Below are 17,373 nucleotides of genomic sequence, written 5' to 3'. Positions count from 1 at the left end.
TTAGATAACAAAGCCCAGCTGGGCAATCTACTCACCTGCCGCTGTCTTCGAGGCCGGTCCTTGCACACCCCGCTCCGCGACAGGCCCGCAGTCCACACCCCCCCCCCCCCCTCCACAAGGATTCTTTTTAGAAATGACATATTTAAGATCAAGTGCCCTTGTCTATTATCATGTTTTTGTTATGTTCTGTTAGTTTTGGACTCTTTTAGTTCCTGTTTCACACCTGAGTTTGGTTTGGTTGCCATAGCTACTTATTATTTTCACCTGCCTCTGGTTAGTGGTCCCACGCTCAGCTGCGGTCAACCACTAATCAGAGAGCAATTTAGTCACCTTGCTCTCCACGCTCAGTCTGGCGTCATTTGTTTGCCTCATGCCTTGCCACGTAAGTCGTGTATGTTTCCTGCCCTAAGTTGTTGCCTTAGCTTCCGCGTGCGATTGGCACGCTTGCCTTGGTTTCGTTAGTTGGATATTAGGGCCCGAGTCCCTTTGGGACAGAGGACCCTGTTGTATTTCTATCGTTTTATTATTATACCGCCGCCTCTTTGAGTTGTAATTTGACCCTCTTAACATGCTTCAAAACTCACCAAATTGGACACACACATCAGGACTGGCGAAAATTGCAATCTAATCAAAAAAACCAAACCCCAAAACTCAAAATTGCGCTCTAGCGCCCCCTAGGAAGAAAACACAGACAAAACTGCCCGTAGCTCCCAGTAGGAATGCCGTAGAGACATGAAACAAAAACCTCTATGTACCGGTAGGTCCCACTTAGACCTCTATTTCATACACTGACAACCCCCAGCAAAAATCAACAGGAAGTTTGCAATTCCCCCTTCAAAACAAAAGTTGTGTAAAAACCGTCACCTTTTTTCAAACATGATCTCCTCTGAGCGCGTTTGTCGTGTCTGCTTCAAATTAGCACAGGAGAGAGATTGAACCCTTCTGATTAAAAGTTGATGAAAGAGTTTTAATTACTGCTCCGGTTTGGATTTTATGAGCCCTCAAAGTCGGTCCCGTCCATCGCTGCTTGCAGCTTTAATTATTAAATAAATAATGTTTTTACCTGCACGCCTCGTCCAGAGTAATCCGTTTGCATCCCGGGGAAACAAACCTCGCAGCAAGCTGCAACCACACCGTGACATCTATAAGCCAAGCCTGTTAGTTCAAAATCATTAAAAGTCACAGAACTCAAGTCAATTAAAAAATATATTGATCTATTCATTACAGACGTGTGGTTTTACGTCATGCGCCGCTCTAGTGGCTCTCTGAAGCTTTTTCAAAAATGTATGAAAAATGGAAAAAGATGAGGGGAAAAAATATATATTTTTTGTTTTAATATGGTTTCTGTAGGAGGAAAAACATGACACAAACCTCCCTAATTGTTATAAAGCACACTGTTGGTATTAAACATGCTTCACTGATTCGAGTATTTGGCGAGCGCCGTTTTGTCCTACTAATTTTGGCGGTCCTTGAACTCACCTTAAGTTTGTTTCCATGCATAACTTTCTCCGACTTTCTAGGACGTGTTTTATGCCACTTCTTTTTCTGTCTCATTTTGTCCACCAAACTTTTAACGTTGTGCGTGAATGCACAAAGGTGAGTTTTGTTGATGTTATTGACTTGTGTGGAGTGCTAATCAGACATTTGGTCACTGCATGACTGCAAGCTAACATGCTATTTAGGCTAGCTATATGTACATATTGCATCATTATGCCTCATCTGTAGCTATATTTGAGCTCATTTAGTTTCCTTTAAGTCATCTCAATTCAATGTATATCTCATGACACGCTATCTGTATGTAATATGGCTTTTAATTTGTTGCGGCTCCAGACAGATTTGTTTTTGTATTTTTGCTCCAACATGGCTCTTTCAACATTTTGGGTTGCCGACCCCTGGCTTATCTTAATAAAAAGTTACATTATTGTAAAGAAAATTTTATGTTAGCCTTGACAGTTTTGGCTCAGTGATGTTATTCGTGTAGGTGTTTATATTTTCCGAAAGTCCTTTTTTTTTATACTGCCTTGTGATTGGTTGAAAACGAGGAACAACGGTTTGTGATGGTGCTTTGTGATTGGTCGAAAACAGGGAAATACAGGCTGTGTTTTGTGCACACGGAAAATACATTTGTTTCCGCGTAGATAACATTCAAATGAGTGGAAACTGGAGAGCCCACTGAAGACACACGTCACAGGTTTTGACGGAAATTACTTTTTCCGCAGGTCGTGTGTGACGGACATGTGTGAGTGTCCGGTCCATAAGAACTGTTACTGCGAGTCCTTCATCGCCTACAGCCGGGCCTGCGCGCGAGAAGGTTCCCCCGTCCCCTGGAGTCCTGACGCCGCCTGTATGGGTGAGTAACAACAACAACCAGTTCTACTTGGTCACTACTTACCTGTAATTATTACGTTATACTACTTGGATTTGTTTTAGCTACGACGTCTCAGAGGTACCAACATTCGAGTGAGACTTAATTTCCCCCAACTTAAACTATTTTAAACATCGTATAACTCTTAAGAGTGATGGAATTGACGTGGAATTTACGCGCATAGGTGGTTACGTATTTCCGCGTCGGGCTCCCAAGGAATGCGGGAATGCAATTGCACGTCTAATTAATTATTTTACGTAAGTACAATCGTTAACACTAAATAACGATACATTTCTGTATTTTGTCAGTAAACACATTTCACACGACAAGCTATAAAACGATCTAAAGTACAAATTAGCAGGTTATGGTTTCATGCGAAACAGTGTTAGTAATAATGTAGTTATGGTCAACAACGTATCTTCCCAGAACTAAAATAAGACTACCGTATTTTCCGGACCATAGGGCGCACCGGATTATAAAGCGTACTGCCGATGAATGGTCAATTTTATTTTTTTTAAGGCGCACCGGATTAATCATCATTGGCGGTCACTCGAACGAGTACGACGATCCTCCAGGTAGGGGTGTATCCCTCCATGGAGGATGCCTGTGCGTGACTTCGTTTTACATGGGGAGACTGGTGCACAGACAGTCACCACACGGTCCTTGACAGAATCGTGTCCGGGTCCAGTGGCATGGAGTCCAAGACGACTGGGGACCCTTTTCTGCTGCAGCCTTCTTCCCCATCGCAGCCGTTGTGGTAGTTCTTAAATCTACCATCTTCCGCCTGCTCCGCCGTTGAGGTCTTCACCGTACCCCTGGCTAGGGGGCAGTCAGGTACTAGGCCTTTGCCAAGGGCCACCTGGGGTAACAGTAGTAAAGGGGTTAACCTCCTAGTGCCCCAAGACCCCATAGAGGAGCCTCCACTGCCGGATGCACTTTAACGTCATGCCCAGGATTATAGGGCGCATTAAAGGAGTCATATTATTATTATTTTTGTCTAAATGTAAAAGACTTCCTTGTGGTCTACATAACATGTAATGGTGGTTCTTTGGTCAAAATGTTGTATAGATGATGTTTTACAAATCATCTTCAAGTCGCTTTCTGACAGTTGCTTCCGGATGCACCGTTTTGTGGACGGTCTTATTTACGTGGCTCACCTTCGGCAGCGTCTTCTCCCCCGTCATCTTTGTTGTAGCGGTGTAGCGTGCAAGGACGGGAGTGGAAGAAGTGTCAAAAGACGGAGCTAACTGTTTTAATGACGTTCAAACTTTACTTAAAGCAGCATATCCTCTTTCGGAAACAACAACAACGGAAATGTGTCCCGTAAAAAAAGGTCCGACCGGAACGCTCTAATAACTAAAGTTCTTTGGGTGAATAATGTAAACTCACTACACCGGTATGTTTTAGCGCTTTCATGGCGAGTTTACTGACAAATATAAGTAAAAACTTTACATTAATTTATATTAGAAATGCAACAGTAGAGGATGAATGTCCCATAACAAGAAGATAGAGTAAAATAAGAAGCTTACCGACTACAAAGGCAGACTTGCGCAATTTTTCAGGCTTTATGCAGATCCCAAATACAGATCAGCAGGTACCAGAAGGTCAGAAAAGTTACTTTTGCATGATATTGCGAAACAAAACGTCAGATATTATGTCTGTGGAGGGGGGTGTGGTCGGCGCGCCTCCTGCGGGAAGGGAGTGTGTATGGCCCGGCTTCTGCTCCCAGCCGCGCCCTCCCTCATAGCCTCGGCCCCTGCTGATAAAGGCGAGAGGTGGTTGGATAACCAGCCCCAGCTGGGCAATCCACTCACTTGCCAGCTGGGCTTCGAAGCCGGGCCATACACGCTCCCTTCCCGCAGGAGGCACGCCGACCACGCCCCCCTCCACAATGTCTTACCTTACACACACCATAATAATACTCCTATGTTGAAGCACATCAAGCGGTGTGGCTTCATAGCTTACCAAAGTCGTACTAAAACATTTTGATAGATTTTTGAGCGCCGTGTGTAATGTTCTATATTTTCAATGGAACATATAAAATGTTGGTGTTGTTTACTTGAGTCATATTGCCATTATAGTGCAGCCTACACGTATCTCTTATGTGTGACTGCCATCTACACCATGTACCAAATAAAATAGCTTCGAGGTGGGTAAGCAAAACCAAACTTATTCCTTTATATAAGGCGCACTGTCGAGTTTTGAGGGGGGAAAAAAAGGATTTTAAGTGCGCCTTATAGTCCGGAAAATACGGTAATCAAAACAAATGCACGTTGACTAAAAGAATTACGAAATAATTGACAATTTAGTCAACAAATACAACGAGAATAAATTGTTGACAGAGACGAAATCCAATCATATTTAATATCGTCCTTAGGCAAGTGGGACAAGTTAAGAATCTATCCAATCACAGTTGCATGTGGGAGAGGGGCGGGGTTTAATCACAGAGGGGATCCAATCAGAACTACTCTTTTTATGCAGTTTTTTAATTTATTTTTCGCTGGGAAAACAGGACTGTATTGTTATACACATGTCAATACAACATGTCTTCTACACCTGGAAGAAAGAGAAGCGAGGACATAGTAGACAACAACACACGTTGTAAAACCTGTGGCTCCATTTTCTCCGGTAAAAATACGACCAACTTGAAGCGCCGTCTGCAATCTAATCACCCGGCCGTCTACGCAACAGTAGGTCGGCTTTTATTGGCTAATATTTGTAAAAATTACTCATACTGTACTAAATTACTAATACTATCAAAGACAATAGAGCAGGAGCACGACCGCTTACTCTACCACTACTTGTGTTGAACACCATGGGCGAGCTAGCCCACCAATTTAATAAGCTAAGATACCACTTTAATTAATGTCCTCGGCACACTTTTCAGCTATATATTGCACAACTTGACAACCCAAAAGAGCAGATTTGTCATTTTCCAAGCTGACACACAAAGAAAGACAGCCATGTGTGATATATACCGTATTTTAAAGTCGAACCTGCCGAAAATGCATAATAATGAAGGAAAAAAACATATAAGTCGCACTGGAGTATAAGTCGCATTTTTGGGGGAAATTTATTTGATAAAACCCAACACCAACAATAGACATTTGAAAGGCAATTTAAAATTAAAGCTGCAAGCAGCGATGGACGGGACCGACTTTGAGGGCTCATAAAATCCAAACCGGAGCAGTAATTAAAACTCTTTCATCAACTTTTAATCAGAAAGGTTCAATCTCTCTCCTGTGCTAATTTGAAGCCAGCACGACAAACGCGCTCAGAGGAGATAATGTTTGAAAAAAGGTGACTGTTTCTACTCAACTTTTGTTTTGAAGGGGGAATTGCAAACTTCCTGTTGATTTTTGCTGGGTGTTGTCAGTGTATGAAATATAGGTCTAAGTGAAACTTACATAGAGGTTTTTGTTTCATGTCTCTATGACATTCCTACTGGGAGTTACAGGCAGTTTTGTCTGTGTTTTCTTTCTAGGGGTCACTAGAGCGCAATTTTGAGTTTTGGGGCTTGGTTTTTTGATTAGATCGCAATTTTCGCCAGTCCTGATGTGTGTGTCCAATTTGGTGAGTTTTGAAGCATGTTAAGGGGGTCAAATTACAGCTCAAAGAGGCGGCGGTATAATAATAAAACTCTAGAAATACAACAGGGTACTCTGTCCCAAAGGGACTCGGTTCCTAATAAATAAAGAATAGTGAACAACAGGCTGAATAAGTGTACGTTATATGAGGCATAAATTACCAACTGAGAACGTGCCTGGTATGCTAACGTAACATATTATGGTAAGAGTCATTCAAATAACTATAACATATAGAACATGCTATACATTTACCAAACAATCTGTCACTCCTAATTGCTAAATCCCATGAAATCTTATACGTCTAGTCTCTTACATGAATGAGCTAAATAATATTATTTGATATTTTACGCTGTGTTAATAATTTCACACATAAGTCGCTCCTGAGTATAAGTCGCACCCCCGGCCAAACTATGAAAAAAACTGCGACTAATAGTCCGAAAAATACGATATACCGTATTTTCCGGACTATAAGGCGCACTTAAAATATTTTTTTTTCCTCAAAACTTGACAGTGCGCCTAATGTACGGAATAATACTGGTTTTGCTTACCGACCTCGAAGCAATTTTATTTGGTACATGGCGTGATGATAAGCGTGACCAGTAGATGGCAGTCAAACATAAGATATACCGGTACATGTAGACTGCACTATGATGGCAATATGACTCAAGTAAACAACACCAACATTGTGTATGTTCCATTGAAAATATAGAACATTACACACGGCGCTCAAAAATCTATCAAAATGTTTTAGTACGACTTTGGTAAGCTATGAAGCCGCAACGCTTGATGGATTGTCGGCGCATTAAACATAGGAGTATTATTATGGTGTGTGTACCATACCATACCATACCAACTTTTAATTTATAAAGCCCTTTAAAAACAACCACAGTTGAAGATCAAAGGGCTGTACACCACAAAGAAATAGAGGCAAAGGACAGACTAAAAAATAACATTTAAAACAGAAGTAAAATACACATTGAAAAAGCCAATACAAACTAGGTGTCCCAATACTTTTGTCCAGTGGTAGTCCTGAGTGAGACCTAAATAGAGGTTTTTGTTTCGTGTCTCTACGATATTCGTACTGGGAGTTAGAGGAAGTTGTGTCTTAGTTTTTTTCCTAAGTGCTGCGGCACAGTGGTTGTTTTCTTTGAAGGCGCGTAAAATCACAGCAGCGGAGCAGCTTTAGTGCTCCTAATTCCATTTCACATTGTCATTATAGGGTATTGTGTGTAGAATTTTGAGGACAAAAAAGAAACAATTCCATTTCACATTGTCATTATAGGGTATTGTGTGTAGAATTTTGAGGACAAAAAAGAAACAATTCCATTTCACATTGTCATTATAGGGTATTGTGTGTAGAATTTTGAGGACAAAAAAGAAATAATTCCATTTCAAGTTGTCATTAAAAGCAGCGGAGCAGAATCAGAGCAGTGGTTCTTTGAAGGCTTGTAAAATCAAAACGGTAGCACGAATCTAAACGCCGTCGTCAACTTTTAATCAGAAGGGTTCAATCTCTCTCCTGTAGTAGTTTGAAGCCGAAACGACAAACGCGCTCAGAGGAGATAATGTTTGATGTTTGGTGACCGGTTTTAACAACAATTTTGTTTTGAAGGAGGGATTGCAAACTTCCTGTTGATTTTTGCTGAAGGATGTCAATCTATGAAATGTAGGTCTAGGTGAGACCTACATAGAGGTATTTGTTTCATGTCTCTAAGACGTTCCTACCGGAAGTTACAAGCAGTTTTGTCTGAGTTTTATTCAAAAATTGCGCTAGAGCGCAATTTTGAGTTTTGGGGTTCGTTTTTTTTTTTAGATGGCAATTTCCACCAGTCCTGATGTGTGTGAGAAGTTTGGTGAGTTTTGAAGTATGTTAAGGGGGTGAAATTACAGCTCAAAGAGGCAAAAATGAGTGTTTTTAGTACATTTTTGTCTTAAATGGGAAATTGCCAACTTCCTGTTGGTTTTTGCCCGAGGATGTGTCATTATGAATTGTAGGTCTAAGTCAGACCTACATACAGGTTTTTGTTTCATGTCTCTACGACCTTCCTAGTGGGAGTTACAGGCAGTTTGTTTTTGGTTTTTCCTAGGGGGCGCTAGAGGGCAATTTTGATTTTTGGGGTTTGTTTTTTTTATTAGATGGCAATTTTCGCAGGTCCTGATGTGTGTGTCAAATTTGGTGAGTTTTGGAGCATGTTAAGTGGGTCAAATTAGAGTTTTTTGTGGCGGCGGAATAATAATAATAAAGAATAATAAAACCTTACAAATTCAACAGTGTCCTTTGTCCCTGTACAAAGGACTCCCTGTGGGAGTCCTTTGTACAGGGAACAGGCGGACCCTAATTACCCTAAGAACAATTTGTTAGATAAAAAGCAGTTAAAATGTTAAAAACAGTTAAAAAAGTTAAAAGTTAAAAACAGTTTAAAGTCTCATGCAGGGTTAAAAGCCAGTGTATGAGGTAAGACATTATCTGGCGTTTTGTTTTGCCATTTTATGCAAATTCAACTTTTCTTACCTTCTTGTACCCGCTGATCTGTATTTGGGATCTGCATAAATCCTGAAAAATTGCACGCGTCCGCCTTTGTTGTCTGTGCCGACACCGTAGTCGATAAGCTTCTTCTTTTTCTCTATCTTCTTGCTGTTGCCATTTCTAATATAAAGTAGTGTAAAGTTCTTACTTATATCTGTCAGTAAACTCGCCATGAAAGCGCTAAAACATACCGGTGTAGTGACTTTACATTATTCACCCAAGGAACTTTAGTTATTAGAGAGTTCCGTTCGGACGGTTTTTCACGGGACACATTTCCGGCCTTGTTGTTGTTTCCGGATGAGGAGACGCCGCTCCGTTGTTGATTTAAGTTAAGTCTGAATGTCATTAAAACAGTTAGCGCCATCTTTTGACACTTCTTCCCCACATGATCTGTAAAACATCATCTATGCAACATTTTTGCCAAATAACCACCATTACATGTTATGTAGACCACAAGGAAGTATTTTACATTTAGAAAAATATAATAATAATATGACTCCTTTAATGCGCCCTATAATCCGATGCGCCTTATATATGAAAAAAGATCGAAAATAGACCATTCATCGGCGGTGCGCCTTATAATCCGGTGCGCCCTATGGTCCGGAAAATACGGTATATGTTTGTGTGTATATACGTTGTAGTTTTATAACACTGGTTGCTGTATTCAAACAAAACAATGTCAAGACGCTGATTCTGCTTACATAGTGTGGTTAATACACAATTTAGAATAAAACTAGTTTTTTTCCTCAATTTCAGTCGTATATTATTTAACAGTTTAAAAGTAAAAGCTTAATTATAGCTGAAATAATAACGCTCAGTAAGGTTAGTGTGAAATGTACTTATTGATATATTCATGGAGTGCATGTCTTGTTGTGAATTTATTAATAATCTTAATAAATGTGGTTTCCAGACAACTTCAACAATATGTTATCATTTATACTTTTACATTTTGGTCAACAAACTGTACTTTAATTTAAAAATGTTGAGGAATTTAGTCGACTAAAACTAAATCAATTTAGATGACTAAAATAGGACTAAAATACTTTTTTGTCAAAAGACTAGGACTAAAATTAGATTAAACTGCAGTCAAATGGACACTGATGTGAAGATGTTGAAAAATATGGACCGCAAAGCATGCTGGGAAAAAATCATAAATGGTACATTTGATAGATAGATAGATAGATAGTACTTTATTGATTCCTTCAGGAGAGTTCCCTCAGAAAAATTTAAATTCCAGCAGCAGTGTACAGAATTGAGATTGATTTTAAAAAGTAAAAAGTAAATAATGGGGGTATGAATGGAAACAAAGTAGAAAAATATTACAATAAGAATAAAAATAAAGAGCAACAATGAGAATAAAAGTATAACAGTAAAATAAGAATATAACAAGAGAAACTAGGCAGTAGTGACCATGTTATGAAAAAACGTTAGCAGTGTAAAATATGTGCGGTATATTAAATGACAGACTAAAAAAATATGGCGTTATTTATTTTAACGATTGTACCGTATTTTCCAGATTATAGCGCGCACCGGTATGTAAACCGCACCCGCTAAATTTTTTAAGACAAAAAATATTTATATGTATGTATGAATGAGTTATGTACACATAAATAATTTATAAATGTTTATTTACATACCTTAATTGTTTCCAAACGGTGTCTGTAACAGGGCAGTAAAACAGTTGATCATACAAAACAGAAGTCATCGTCGTTGACCCAGGAGCTGCGCAAACTTGCTCTCCAATCAGCTAAACACAATCAATAACTCCACGCTGACGTTTTGGTGAATTTACTGAGCAATTAATAATAATTTCATATTTTCCTTTCTAGTGATGTTTTAGACCGGGGGTGTCCAAACTTTTCCCGCTGAGGGCCGCACACTGAAATATCAAAGCAAGCGGGGGCCATTTTGATATTTTTCATTTTAAAAACAAATACAATATATGTATAAAAAATATACATTTAAACACTCAGACTTGATCCTGGGGACCCCAAAGGGTTTAGGTACAAAAAATATTTAAAATGTGTCATTATTTAGTATTATTATTATTATTATCCTAGGTTTAAATCTCCAGATCAACATTAGGTCTATCTGTCAATATTAAGTTGGTTTTTTTTAGATTTACGCTGTATGCTCTTTTTGTCAAAGAAAACCCTGTTCTTTTATGGAAAAAACACAAAATATGCAATATTTTCCCCCAATAACATTTTAAAGTGGAATATTTGAGATTATATAATAATTGGAGCTCATAGCATAACTTAAAACATAAAAAGTCCCACTAATATTATTGGGGATCCAAAAGGGTCCTGCTCAGTAAAGTATTCAAAAATAAATCATACATTTTTTTTTTTAACTTTTAACACAATAGTCTCACGATCAACTTCAGATCCATCCGTCAATTATAAATTTTACTGTTGTTTATGTTTTTTGTTTGTTCGTTTTAGGCCCTTGTTTAAAAAAAACAGCTTAGTTTTTTATATGGCGAACACAAAATATGCAACATTTTCCCCAAAAAACGTCTCAAAGTGGAATATTTAATGTGACGTAATTGGAGCCTTGGATAGGTCAATAATTCATAATGACATTGATTTTGATTCATTATTATTTTTTAAAGAAAGAAACAGCCTGCATGGCAGCTTTGTGTTATTAGAGTAAACATTGCAACATTTTATTGTTACATTTCACCTGTTTGCTCTTTTATACCACTTTTTATGTTTTTAATTTTTTTTAATCGTATTTTTAGAATGTGACACGGGGCCGTTAAAATATTACCCGTGGGCCGAAAATGGCCCCCGGGCCGCACTTTGGACACCCCAGTTTTAGACATTCAGAGAGGATGGGGATTTATGGATGAGTGAAAAACAACATATGCGACAGTCAAAGCCGTCTTTCAATCAATCAATCAATCAATCAATCAATCAAAGTTTATTTATATAGCCCAGGGGTCACCAACCTTTTTGAAACCAAGAGCTACTTCTTGGGCACTGATTAATGCGAAGGGCTACCAGTTTGATACACACTTAAATAAATTGCCAGAAATAGCCAATTTGCTCAATTTACCTTTAACTCTATGTTATTATTAATAATTAATGATATTTACACTTAATTGAACGGTTTAAAAGAGGAGAAAACACAAAAAAAATGACAATTAAATTTTGAAACATAGTTTATCTTCAATTTCGACTCTTTAAAATTCAAAATTCAACCGAAAAAAAGAAGAGAAAAACTAGCTAATTCGAATCTTTTTAAAAAAAATTAAAAAATAATTCATGGAACATCATTGGTAATTTTTCCTGATTAAGATTAATTTTAGAATTTTGATGACATGTTTTAAATAGGTTAAAATCCAATCTGCAATTTGTTAGAATATATAACAAATTGGACCAAGCTATATTTCTCACAAAGACAAATCATTATTTCTTCTAGATTTTCCCGAACAAAAATTTTAAAATAAATTCAAAAGACTTTGAAATAAGATTTAAATTTGATTCTACAGATTTTCTAGATTTGCCAGAAGAATTTTTTTGAATTTTAATCATAATAAGTTTGAAGAAATATTTCACAAATATTCTTCGTCGAAAAAAGATAAGCTAAAATGAAGAATTAAATTAAAATTTATTTATTTTTCTTTACAATAAAAAAAAAAAAAATACTTGAACATTGATTTAAATTGTCAGGAAAGAAGAGGAAGGAATTTAAAAGGTAAAAAGGTGTATGTTTTTAAAAATCCTAAAATCATTTTTAAGGTTGTATTTTTTCTCTAAAATTGTCTTTCTGAAAGTTATAAGAAGCAAAGTAAAAAAATGAATGAATTTATTTAAACAAGTGAAGACCAAGTCTTTAAAATATTTTCTTGGATTTTCAAATTCTATTTGAGTTTTGTCTCTCTTAGAATTAAAAATGTCAGGCAAAGCGAGACCAGCTTGCTAGTTAATAAATACAATTTAAAAAAAATAGAGGCAGCTCACTGGTAAGTGCTGCTATTTGAGCTATTTTTAGAACAGGCCAGCGGGCTACTCATCTGGTCCTTACGGGCGACCTGGTGCCCGTGGGCACCGCGTTGGTGACCCCTGATATAGCCCTTAGTGTCTCAAAGGGCTGCACAAGCCACAGCGACGTCAAAATATTGTAAACCACCACTCGCCACGGTGCGTGACATCATACCTTGTGTCGCAGCCACGCAGTGCAAGCACGGCGCCGTGTACGACACCTGCGGGCCGGGCTGCACCAAAACCTGCGACAACTGGAACGAGATCGGACCGTGCCACAAGCCCTGCGTGGCCGGCTGCCACTGTCCCGCCAACCTGGTGCTCTTCCAAGGGCGCTGCATCAAGCCCATCGCCTGCCCCGGCCGGTGACCCTCGTGACCCCGGGCGGGAGGGGGCGGGGGCTCGTCCGCTTGCTTTGGGGGCCAAACTCCAAAGCGTCTAAGACTGCGGATATACGGTAAAGTACTCGGGGTCCATTATTTGTCTCCCACCCCCAAACACTCAGGTGAAGAATGTGGAGCGTTGTGGTTCCACAGAAAACATTCAAGAACGCTGTCACGGACCCTCAAGAGACTTTTGGACTCTTTGCGAGCCGACGTGGAACCGGGGGGCAGCGCGGAACCCGGCCTGGACGTCTCGGTTCCACACTGTAAGCTAGCCAGATTCACTCCAGCTTTTCTAGAAGTATTGTTGTAATTATGATGCGTTGATACTGTTAATTTATATAGCAAACGTGGTAGCGCCGGCCGGAAGGTGGCTAGAATAAAGAGGCGACGGAAAGGGAAAGCAAAAGTATTTATTGTGTACTGTTTTGAAGAGAAATGCCCAAATGTGAGTCTGTCCTGGATGAAAAGTACTGTAGTCTTGTTGTTAGCAAGGTGATCACTAAACCAAATGACTTATTTAAGACCAACAATATAATCTTTTATCCTACTTGGGACTTCTGTCTTCACTTCATCACTAATGCTTTAGGTTAGGGACATTTTTTTTTATATCCAGGGCCACTTCGAAATGATGGCTGCCCTCAGACGGCCACGTTTCATGGACGTGGCGGCACATATTACATGGCATGGAGGACAACATTGAATGGAAGTAAGTGGTGGGACACTTTAAATGAATGACATGGAAGACAACATTTAATTATGTGGCGGGCCACATTAAATACAAACCCCGTTTCCATATGAGTTGGGAAATTGTGTTAGATGTAAATATAAACGGAATACAATGATTTGCAAATCCTTTTCAGCCCATTTTCAATTGAATGCACTACAAAGACAACATATTTGATGTTCAAACTCATAAACTTTTTTTTTTTTTTTGCAAATAATTAACTTAGAATTTCATGGCTGCAACACGTGCCAAAGTAGTTGGGAAAGGGCATGTTCACCACTGTGTTACATGGCCTTTCCTTTTAACAACACTCAGTAAACGTTTGGGAACTGAGGAGACACATTTTTTAGTTTCTCCGGTGGAATTCTTTCCCATTCTTGCTTGATGTACAGCTTAAGTTGTTCAACAGTCCGGGGGTCTCCGTTGTGCTATTTTAGGCTTCATAATGCGCCACACATTTTCAATGGGAGACAGGTCTGGACTACAGGCAGGCCAGTCTAGTACCCGCACTCTTTTACTATGAAGCCACGTTGATGTAACACGTGGCTTGGCATTGTCTTGCTGAAATAAGCAGGGGCGTCCATGGTAACGTTTACGGAGCCCCTAAAGGTACATGGGAATTTTTTTTTTTTTAGACATGTATCTCGTGCGCACGAGAAACTTTTTATTTAAAAAAATATATATATTATTATTTTTATTTATTTATTTATTTTTATTTATTTATTTATTTTATCTCGTGGCCACGAGAAACTTTCTCGTGCGCACGAGAAAGCATTGGATGCGTGCTGATGGTTTGGTGTGTGTTAAAATGGCAGTTTAGGAGTTAATATGGCTGTATTTCCAATTAGGACTTTCCCCCATGTGTGTTGTGGCAAAATGTGAATGCTTGATTAGTAGGTGTGAGACAAACACTTTATCTTCCTGATTATTGTAACGCTACGTGTTTGACATTATTTAAGACTTTATCATGCCCGGGAAAGGACAGATTTCCTCTTCTGTGGCTGTGGGGGGTGGGCGTGGCTTGCGGACCTGCAGCGAAGCGGAGTGTGCCAGTTAGTCCGATGTTGATGTGATCAAACTTCTTTCTTGTTTGGAAGATACACACACAATTGTAACTGTTATTTCTTCCTGCACATAATAAATATGTACAACGTGTTTGGATGTATTCATTTATGTAAAATTGTCATTAAATGTAATATTGCCTGACAAAAAGTGATTGGACGTAATATTTTGATATTTACACATCGCATATTTACACACGCGCATCTGACTAGAATACCCTTATGTACATTACATATATCAACATCAACTACCTACTGTACTGTTTACTTGTTGAAATACCCTTTTTAGAGCAAATATCTACCCATATAATTTATGTGTGTGTGTGTGTGTGTGTGTGTGTGTGTGTATATATATATATATATATATATATATATATATATATATATATATATATATATATATATATATATATATGTATATATATATATATATGTATATATACATACATACATACACTACCGTTCAAAAGTTTGGGGTCACATTGAAATGTCCTTATTTTTGAAGGAAAAGCACTGTACTTTTCAATGAAGATAACTTTAAACTAGTCTTAACTTTAAAGAAATACACTCTATACATTGCTAATGTGGTAAATGACTATTCTAGCTGCAAATGTCTGGTTTTTGGTGCAATATCTACATAGGTGTATAGAGGCCCATTTCCAGCAACTATCACTCCAGTGTTCTAATGGTACAATGTGTTTGCTCATTGGCTCAGAAGGCTAATTGATGATTAGAAAACCCTTGTGCAATCATGTTCACACATCTGAAAACCGTTTAGCTCGTTACAGAAGCTACAAAACTGACCTTCCTTTGAGCAGATTGAGTTTCTGGAGCATCACATTTGTGGGGTCAATTAAACGCTCAAAATGGCCAGAAAAAGAGAACTTTCATCTGAAACTCGACAGTCTATTCTTGTTCTTAGAAATGAAGGCTATTCCACAAAATTATTTGGGTGACCCCAAACTTTTGAACGGTAGTGTATATATATATTATATATTACTGTAACTTGTTCTTAAAAATAGTAGTTATTTTGTATGTCAAATTTAGTGTTTGTGTGTATATATGTATACTGTATATATGTATGTGTGTTTCTTCCTATACAGTATACATGTATGTGTGTGTGTGTGTGTGTATATACTGTATATATATATATATATATATATATATATATATATATATATATATATATATATATATATATATATATATACACATAAATTATATGGGTAGATATTTGCTCTAAAAAGGGTATTTCAACAAGTAAACAGTACAGTAGGTAGTTGATGTTGAGATATGTAATGCACATAAGGGTATTCTAGTCAGATGCGCGTGTGTAAATATGCGATGTGTAAATATGAAAATATTACGTCCAATCCCTTTTTGTCAGGCAATATTACATTTAATAACAATTTTACATAAATGAATACATCCAAACACGTTGTACATATTTATTATGTGCAGGAAGAAATAACAGTTACAATTGTGTGTGTATCTTCCAAACAAGAAAGAAGTTTGATCACATCAACATCGGACTAACTGGCACACTCCGCTTCACTGCAGGTCCGCAAGCCACGCCCACCCCCCACAGCCACAGAAGAGGAAATCTGTCCTTTCCCGGCATGATAAAGTCTTAAATAATGTCAAACACGTAGCGTTACAATAACCAGGAAGATAAAGTGTTTGTCTCACACCTACTAAACAAGCATTCACATTTTGCCACAACACACATGGGGGAAAGTCCTAATTGGAAATACAGCCATATTAACTCCTAAACTGTCATTTTAACACACACCAAACCATCAGCACGCATCCAATGCTTTCTCGTGGCCACGAGAAACTTTTAATAAAAATAAAAAAATATTTTTTATTTATTTATTTTTTTAATAAAAAGTATCTCGTGGCCACGAGATACATGTCTAAAAAAAAAAATTCCCATGTCCCTTTAGGGGCTCCGTAAACGTTGCTTGGATGACAACATATGTTGCTCCAAAACCTGTATGTACCTTTCAGCATTAATGGTGCCTTCACAGATGTGTAAGTTACCCATGTCTTGGGCACTAATACACCCCCATACCATCACACATGCTGGCTTTTACACTTTGCACCTAGAACAATCCGGATGGTTCTTTTCCTCTTTGGTCCGGAGGACACAACGTCCACAGTTTCCAAAAACAATTTGAAATGTGGACTCGTCAGACCACAGAACACTTTTCCACTTTGTATCAGTCCATCTTAGATGAGTTCAGGCCCAGCGAAGCCGACGGCGTTTCTGGGTGTTGTTGATAAACGGTTTTCGCCTTTCATAAGAGAGTTTTAACTTGCACTTACAGATGTAGCGACCAACTGTAGTTACTGACAGTGGGTTTCTGAAGTGTTCCCTGAGCCCATGTGGTGATATCCTTTACACACTGATGTCGCTTGTTGATGCAGTACAGCCTGAGGGATCGAAGGTCACGGGCTTAGCTGCTTACGTGCAGTGATTTCTCCAGATTCTCTGAACCCTTTGATGATATTACGGAGCGTAGATGGAGAAATCCCTAAATTCCTTGCAATAGCTGGTTGAGAAAGGTTTTTCTTAAACTGTTCAACAATTTGCTCACGCATTTGTTGACAAAGTGGTGACCCTCGCCCCATCCTTGTTTGTGAATGACTGAGCATTTCATGGAATCTACTTTTATACCCAAACATGGCACCCACCTGTTCCCAATTAGCCTGTTCACCTGTGGGATGTTCC

The 17,373-nt window shown here is 38.5% G+C and overlaps 1 protein-coding gene across 2 annotated transcripts in view; it reads left to right on the top strand.

Annotated features, from left to right (window-relative positions):
- LOC133659820 (BMP-binding endothelial regulator protein-like) overlaps nt 1-13,401 on the top strand; it is a 450,456-nt gene extending 437,055 nt beyond the window's left edge. For both annotated transcript variants that reach the window (XM_062062603.1, XM_062062602.1), the window contains 2 exons: nt 2,220-2,350; nt 12,656-13,401. In XM_062062603.1, coding sequence (XP_061918587.1) covers nt 2,220-2,350; nt 12,656-12,837 — 313 coding nt within the window. In that variant the 3' untranslated portion in view covers nt 12,838-13,401. The remainder of the gene's footprint in view (nt 1-2,219; nt 2,351-12,655) is intronic.
- The last annotated feature ends 3,972 nt before the right edge of the window (nt 13,402-17,373 follow it).

This window comes from Entelurus aequoreus, linkage group LG11, assembly GCF_033978785.1.
Source record: "Entelurus aequoreus isolate RoL-2023_Sb linkage group LG11, RoL_Eaeq_v1.1, whole genome shotgun sequence".
Classification (NCBI taxonomy): Eukaryota; Metazoa; Chordata; class Actinopteri; order Syngnathiformes; family Syngnathidae; genus Entelurus; species Entelurus aequoreus.
Note: the sequence above shows the minus strand (reverse complement) of the source record. Positions and strands in the feature narration are given on the sequence as shown.